This window comes from Eptatretus burgeri, chromosome 12, assembly GCF_056783735.1.
Source record: "Eptatretus burgeri isolate ZD-2024b chromosome 12, Ebu_testis_v1, whole genome shotgun sequence".
NCBI classification, from domain to species: domain Eukaryota; kingdom Metazoa; phylum Chordata; class Myxini; order Myxiniformes; family Myxinidae; genus Eptatretus; species Eptatretus burgeri.
Genome location: NC_140972.1, coordinates 65,112,714 through 65,120,187, shown reverse-complemented (window position 1 = coordinate 65,120,187; position 7,474 = coordinate 65,112,714). Strand labels below are relative to the sequence as shown.

The 7,474-nt window shown below is 41.8% G+C and overlaps 1 protein-coding gene across 5 annotated transcripts in view; it reads right to left on the bottom strand.

Annotated features, from left to right (window-relative positions):
- Positions 1–1,460: 1,460 nt before the first annotated feature.
- Positions 1,461–7,474, bottom strand: part of LOC147015776 (semaphorin-4C-like) — a 126,167-nt gene continuing 120,153 nt past the window's right edge. For 4 of the 5 annotated variants that reach the window (XM_085848284.1, XM_085848283.1, XM_085848280.1 and 1 more), the window contains 3 exons: positions 5,482–5,540; positions 4,711–4,764; positions 1,461–4,616 (listed from right to left, as the gene is read on the bottom strand). In XM_085848284.1, coding sequence (XP_085704410.1) covers positions 3,952–4,616; positions 4,711–4,764; positions 5,482–5,540 — 778 coding nt within the window. In that variant the 3' untranslated portion in view covers positions 1,461–3,951. The remainder of the gene's footprint in view (positions 4,617–4,710; positions 4,765–5,481; positions 5,541–7,474) is intronic. The other variant, XM_085848282.1, reaches the window with a different exon arrangement.

The following is a 7,474-nucleotide window of genomic DNA, read 5'->3' as shown; positions in this document are numbered from 1 at the left end:
ACACCTGGGTTTTATTTTCATCTGTGTGTGTGTCCATGTGTGGCGCCATCTCTCAGTAGAACTGTTTAAGTGTTTATTCCATCATTGTAAATCTTGCTGTGTATATTCGCGATAAGCTTGCTCTGTGTCCTTCTTGTTGTAAATAAACCATTATTAGAAATGTTCCCAGTTCGTTTCCGTCCTTTCTTTCATTGGTCCAGCATGGTTCGGATCTGAGTTTTAGCCGGGTCTTTATACCCGATAATCGGTTCATCCTTGCCGGTACGTTCTTGGCAGGCCTGCTCGACTGCATCCGAGCCGGAAAGGTAGTTGGCAGCTGGTAGTCGGTAGAGTGATCCGGTTCGGACAAGACTTGCCGAGGGCGTGGATCCCCGGTAGCCGAGACCGCATGGTTACTTAGGTAAATTGGTTCCAGACAAAAAGACCCTACACCACGCGGTCGAGATATTGGCGTTCCACGGTCGGTTCAGCGACCCGCCGTGTCACAGAATTATTCATGTGCGACGGCCTGCAATTCCGGGGAGTTTGGTGGGAACCCGAGATATCTTCCCCCCCCCCCCCCTTGGTGGTCTTCTCACCCGACCCCCAACAATACATATATTACTGTAGGAAATCCACACTGATATGGAAAATACATTGATTGGATAGCTCTTGTTCATGGAAAAGGCGAAAGGCTTAGCCAGTGGGTTTAACGATCTTTGGAAGAGCTAAAATATGATGTTCGGAGTGTGTGCTTACAGCACCACAACTGCATAATGTGATGATAGTGGAACAAATATTTTTGAACAATCGTAGATGACTCACTTTGTACAATGCTGGCATGTTGGATATTCCGTGCAGCACTGAAGAAAACATCATGAGCAAATGATTGGGCATGAAGTTGTTCTTTTGCATGAGAATTCTTCATCATGGCCTCTGCCAGGAAGATTATTGCCTCTTATTTTGGGGATTTTGAGAGACAAAACTATGATTATTAGCCATAACTGGGAACTTTGCTTCTCCAGAAAAATGATCCTGCGCACAACCTCTCCATGGACCCTTCTCTGGTGAGAACAAAATCATGACTACTGTGAAAGTGCATTTTGAAAACGAGAAGAAAAGGCTGTTATTTGGGGTACTTTATCCTTACACTGTCATCAATGCCACAGATGGTTACATTTGGCTTAGTTCAGTAGCAAGTGCATATTTCAAAGATGTGGTTAGAAACGAGTTATTCCGCATAAAAAGCTCAATGTGCTGAAAATTCTGCCGCGCTCGCATTATCAGATGTTTGAGAAATTGTTGCCATTGAAAGACTTGCGTTGTAAAACATCAAATGCAGCCTTAAATGGTACGATCATGTTATTATTCAGGTTCATAACGCGTCATTACTAACCTTCATGAAAAAGAAACGGCTGAAAGTGAGAGTTAACAGTTAAAGAGTACAACTTGAGACCAATCAATGTTAAAAGAAAAAGCAGTTATCAAATTATCGTTTTATTGAACATTAAAAACATAAAACTGTGCACAAAAACAAATACACAGTATTTGCAATAACACGCTCACTAATCCCAAAAATTGGTAGAAATTACCGACGTTTACAATTACAAAGTTATATTCCTATGAACATTACAGTGTCAGAAAATGTGAATGAAAACTAAGAGTTAGTCGAAAACTAAGAGTTAGTGAGTCCCGTGGTGCTCAGACAATCTGGAGTCCAAAAGAAACTAAACAGCTTCAGAAATCTACATTGGCCTTCCTAATTGAACTTGTCAGCTTGCTGGGATCTGAAGCCAATGGTTTAAAAGGCACTTTGGAGTCTAAAGTAAATTGCGACCAACTTCCAGAATGCCTTTCGATTCCGAGACGATTTCTGTGAAGCGTATGTGTCGGGTTAAATTCCGGGTCATTAGTTTGGGTACGTTGTCATTGCAAAAAAAAAAGAAAACAACAAAAACCCAGGGTTTGTGTGAAATGACTAATCGTTGGTGATGACGACACCACTGAGATACACCAATTTCAATGCCAAGCTCTGCACGAGTTAGATAATTTTACAAACTGTACATATCTTACAAAATACAAAAACTGTATTTAACTTTATTCCCTCTCCTGAAGCCCTCGCTCCCCAATCCCCTTTACTACTCTAACGTATCAAAAATAGGTTTTAGATTCACTATACGCTCGACATGTATGCGACGCTTCAATACTCCGTGAGATCTGAAAAGTCTGATAGTCGAGAAAGAACAGGTGACAAGATAATGTGATTGGAAACTACGCTGTATAATCACGTTAATGATGCAATGGGATTACAGTAAGTTGGCTATTTTAAGATAATTGGTGAGGCTGTAAACCCACTTTTGCATTTAAGCTGGCTTGAGGGGACTTGCCGAGATAATATTCCTTTGTCCTGATTTACCTCAAATTAACATTTGTGAACCCATCAGTGCTCGTCAGCCTCACCTCCTTGCAATACGTGTGGTATTTCTACTCTCATCTGGGGAAACTGATGTTTTTGGTATAATTTCAGTGAGCACATAAAATATTGGATTGGCAGATGTTATTGACTTGTTGGCATTTGCATTGTGCTGCCATGTTTTAGCAGGAATCATTTGGAGTGGATGCGACTGCCATTACACCTCAGCAGATCATTGTTCCTGGACATGGACATTATATATATATATATATATATATATATATATATATATATATATATATATATATATATATATATATATATATATATATATATATATATATATAATCACCTTAATACTGACTGGCTTACGATTTGGCATTTATTTATTTTAAGCCATAATGTGGTACAGAAAGCCTCACGCCATGCAGGTTGTGCATGCAACAAATTACTATCAGAATGTTTTATCGTCACTTGCTTTGGACATCTGTGTTTGTTCTTTGTGTTGCTCTTCTGCAAGCCTTTGACTTTGTAAATAAAAGCTATGCAGGAAGCACACGAGCTGTTGGATGTTGGAAGCACGTACTATAAAAAAGGTAAAGTGCTGCCAGCATTGGATTCAGACTCGCAATCTGACATAGCTCTATGGCCAGAGGAATGCTTGGTTTGGTGACACTGAACAAGCACATCAAGTCACAGGAAATGGTGCAGTGTTTTACCATGTTCACCGCATCCTTTCCTCGCAACATAGACTCACCTTGCAAGGGTGTGACTCCGATTTCAGTCCCAACTGCATCAGACCTCTCCAGTGTCAACCCAAACATAACTAACCTGATGTAAATCACAAGGTCTCTTTGCCACATCACCCCTCGCCGGACAAGGTCTTGCCCCCTTGCTCGCTCCATAAACAATCATGAATGAGTGTGGACAATTCCGATACATGTTTTTGAGCTGCATCTATATCTGCAAACGTGAAGCACTGTTGTATGTATACAAGCATGAAAATTTTACAGCAGCCATGAAATCGGTGTTCGAGCATGAAGTTTACATGTCCTACACTATTCAGAATTCAAATGAAAATGTATCCGTAAATTGGAAGCAAGCAACAAACAATACAAAAACCACTAAAAAAAAATAAAAAAAACACAAATAACTAGGAATTGCTCTTAAAAACAAAGCAATGAAAAAAATAAATCGACAGCTTATTCCAAATTTTTGCAGATCCCTCACCATTACAAACACTAACTTTCATTGTACCCACACATTATGAACTTTACACGGATATCATACAAGCAGTGACCACCTCACCAGACACATCTTACAAGCTGTCTGAGTAACCTATAAAAAGTCATGAAAAGATGGGATGCAAAACCCTTTCCTTTGGCCATCACTGTCTTTTGCTTTTTCTCTCCAAACACCGTGCGCAGTGAAGTTGACCTCTCTTGCTGCTCGTATAGCAGTCAAATTTTTTTGAAACAAGGAATGCCGTTTGTTAAGGTTGATGCCCCTTTACCTGGAGCTCACAAAGCAATTTGAACAGGTCTTTCAGGTTTTCCCCTTCAAATGGATGACTCTGCATCTCTTGTGGTCTCCGAATTGATGACGATGAAGGGTTTATTGCTGCTGCTCATCAGGCACTGTGGAGGGTCATCCTCATAGTTGTTGGGTAGTGCCTGCATAGTCGATGAGCCTGGGACTTTCAACTTGTCCAGCATGCTCTCATGACTGCTGTACATCACCGGAGCACGTGTGCCATTTAGCCCGGACTTATTTAGTGAGCAACAATTGAGAAAGCTCCCTTTGCTGGACTTGACGCTTTGTGCTTGTGATCTAGTGCATGGCAAAGCACTTTTTTTGTGAAGCAACCACAACAGGAAACAAATAATACAAACACAAGCAACAAAGAGCAATGAAAGCACCACCACAGCAGAAGTGCCAGCCTGTTGTGTCCTTGGTGCAGTATCTGGAGGTAACGCAAAGACTTTGACTGTGTAGGTGGCAATCGACCGTGTGATGCCAGACTCCGTAACGACACACTCATAAGTGCCGGAGTGTTTTTCTTTGGCAGCTAGCACAACCAATGTGTCTTTCCGCAGGATGTAGACATCGTCACTGTGTACCTCCTGGCCGTTGTGCTTCCAGGTCAGCGTACCCAGGTTTGAAAGTGCAGCGCAGTGCAGCTCAAAGCCTCCTCCATTCTGAACATTTTTCATTTGAGGTGTGACTGATGGGGCATAAAGTGTCATATCAGTATCGAGAAAAAAGTTCAACACAATAGTCTTATGAGCTCGTCACGGCCAAGGCCAGTGAGAACTTACCCACTGTGGCCATTAAATCGTATGGAAACCCAATGGCTCTCCCTTTTCCTGCTCCTGTGGAGCACAGGAATAACACCTCATTAACTAATCTATTGCGTTTATCAAGTGAAGTGAGGGGATTGGGGAAATAATCGGGACTGAAAGTAGATTTTATTTTATTGAGGATGTTATTCAAAATGGCATCACAGAAATGAGGACTTGAAAAGACCATTTATATATCATGCAAATGGAAAGGATGAATCGAGAGAAAGACTGGGAGTTGAAGAGGAGGAGATGAAAGCACATACATAGGTAATACAGAATGGAAGGGGTAAAAATGTTCTGCCATTTTCCTTTTTCTGGGGAGCCAACAACAACCCACCCTGCCCCCCCCCACCCCCACTCCCTCCTTTTCATATTTGTGTTCATAATATGCAAATGGAGTAAACACACAGGAAGAGAAAAGTTAATAAATCACTAAGAGCTGGCAGGCATTTTTACCCAGCCCAGCCTGGCAGGCAGGTACCCAGCCTGGAGGATGACCTATAATCACTTGCCAAGGAACTGAAATCTTTTTTAAAACCTTCGAGTAAGAAAATCTGTCATGCAGGCTGCTGTAAAATGATCAACTGCACGTAAAATCTCCATCGAAGGAGAATTTATTATTCAAAATTCACTGTCCACTAAGTCTTTTCCCCACCAAAGCAAAACTATGAGCAACCAAAAAACATATGAAGGGAATCAAAAGTCAGTTTACATCTGCATGTACTTATCCTGATACGTTTTCCTGACCTGCATTGCTGGTACACCTGTCATCGATGCGGCCAATGTTAAACTCCTGAAGGAGTCCTCTGAAAATGAAAGGGATGGGGGCATTTTATCATGAGGAACCACCAGCCAAACAATTCATCACATTATTAGTTGATACACAATGAAATGGTCCTGAACACAATCTCACACCAATTATAATCTAATGCAATGAAATGGTCATCTGGATTGTTAAGTTCGATGGCCAATGGATGTAAGATTTAAATTCACGAAAAGTTAACTTGGAGTGAATTTTTCCTCTCGTAGCACAAGTGATAACTCAAAGCTCTGGCTGCAGTCCCTCAATGCAAACAGTTGTGGAAAACAAATTAAAGGTTGTGTAGAGAGAGCCTCCTGCAAATTGTTGAACTTTTGATCTTGCCCGGCATACGTTCAAATACTATCAATAGGTATTACAGGTATTCATATTTCAGAGGCAGTGCATTCACCTAGAGAATTAACAAAACATTTACTGGGTGGGACAGGATGCAGAAATGGCTTTCCTGTGTTTGCAAACAAAGGCTGGAAGCCAGCAGTCAAATCCAACGTCCCAAGCGCAAGGCAGAACCATTACGTGTAAGCTTACAGGGTAGTGCATCACGCTACGCATCTCTGGTCTTCATTAATGGGCATCTGCTTGGAGAAAAACATGGCTAAAAACTATGCAAGCTTTGCACTGTGCTGGGTGTGGCACCAGCAGAGGATTTATGATGATGTTGAGGCATTACCATGTGCAAAGAGTTGCAAAGCATTTGTCGACTGCTCACAGCTTGCATGGACCGAGGGAGTGGCCATGATGAAAGGGGAGGGAGGGGGGAAGTTGCACTTGTTTGTGAACAAATATTGATCTCATTTGGGAATTGAGCAACAAAGGGGGAAGGGGATAGGAAGGAAGCCATCGCAGAACAAAGAAGAGTTCTCATATAGCACTCAGAACATCACAAATGACGTGACTATGGCCATCAGAACATGGGGATGGAAAACGAGCGTATGTAAATATTATCTTTGGATAAAAGGTGTTTCGGTCGACCATGTCCAGTAATTGACAGGAAGTCTGTTGAAAGAGCAACACAAGCACTGTCTGGGTGTGTTCCCAGCTGCTGTGCTGTGTTCTGCTGTGTTCAGGAACACACAAGCTGCTGTGTTCCGAGTGCTTCTGCTTGGTAATATTTTGATGATGCAATGACCAGAGATCAATTAGGATGTGAATAAGCTACAACAAACAAAAACTGCCTTTCTTGACTGTGCAAATTTCCATTAAATAGACAACAAAGAAAACCGAGCTGACAGGATGGCCGAGAGGTATGCACACTCTCTTCTAAGCTGTCTAGCCTGGGTTTGATTCCCGACCCAGCTATAAACTGTCAATCCGGTGTTTCATAGGCAAGGTGATTCATCAATGTGTGTGCCATCCTTCGGATGGATGTTAAACGTGCCACCTGTCTGCCAGCATTCGTTGATGGACGTTACAGATCACACGGTGTCCTTTGCGAAGAGTAGGCAAGCTATCGCCAGCAACATGGCCAAGTTCCAAAATCCTGCCCTAACTAATGGAACGTCAGGCCTGGTCAGCCGGTTGTGAAGACTCAGGCCAAGTTTCCCTCGGCCGACCCCACAAAAAAGGCGGGGTAATTGGTGGAAGAAGAAGAAGAAGAAGAAGAAGAAGAAGAAGAAGAAGAAGAAGAAGAAGAAGAAGAAGAAGAAGAAGAAGAAGAAGAAGAAGAAGAAGAAGAAGAAGAAGAAGAAGAAGAAGAAGAAGAAGAAGAAGAAGAAGAAGAAGAAGAAGAAGAAGAAGAAGAAGAAGAAGAAGAAGAAGAAGAAGAAGAAGAAGAAGAAGAAGAAGAAGAAGAAGAAGAAGAAGAAGAAGAAGAAGAAGAAGAAGAAGAAGAAGAAGAAGAAGAAGAAGAAGAAGAAGAAGAAGAAGAAGAAGAAGAAGAAGAAGAAGAAGAAGAAGAAGAAGAAGAAGAAGAAGAAGAAG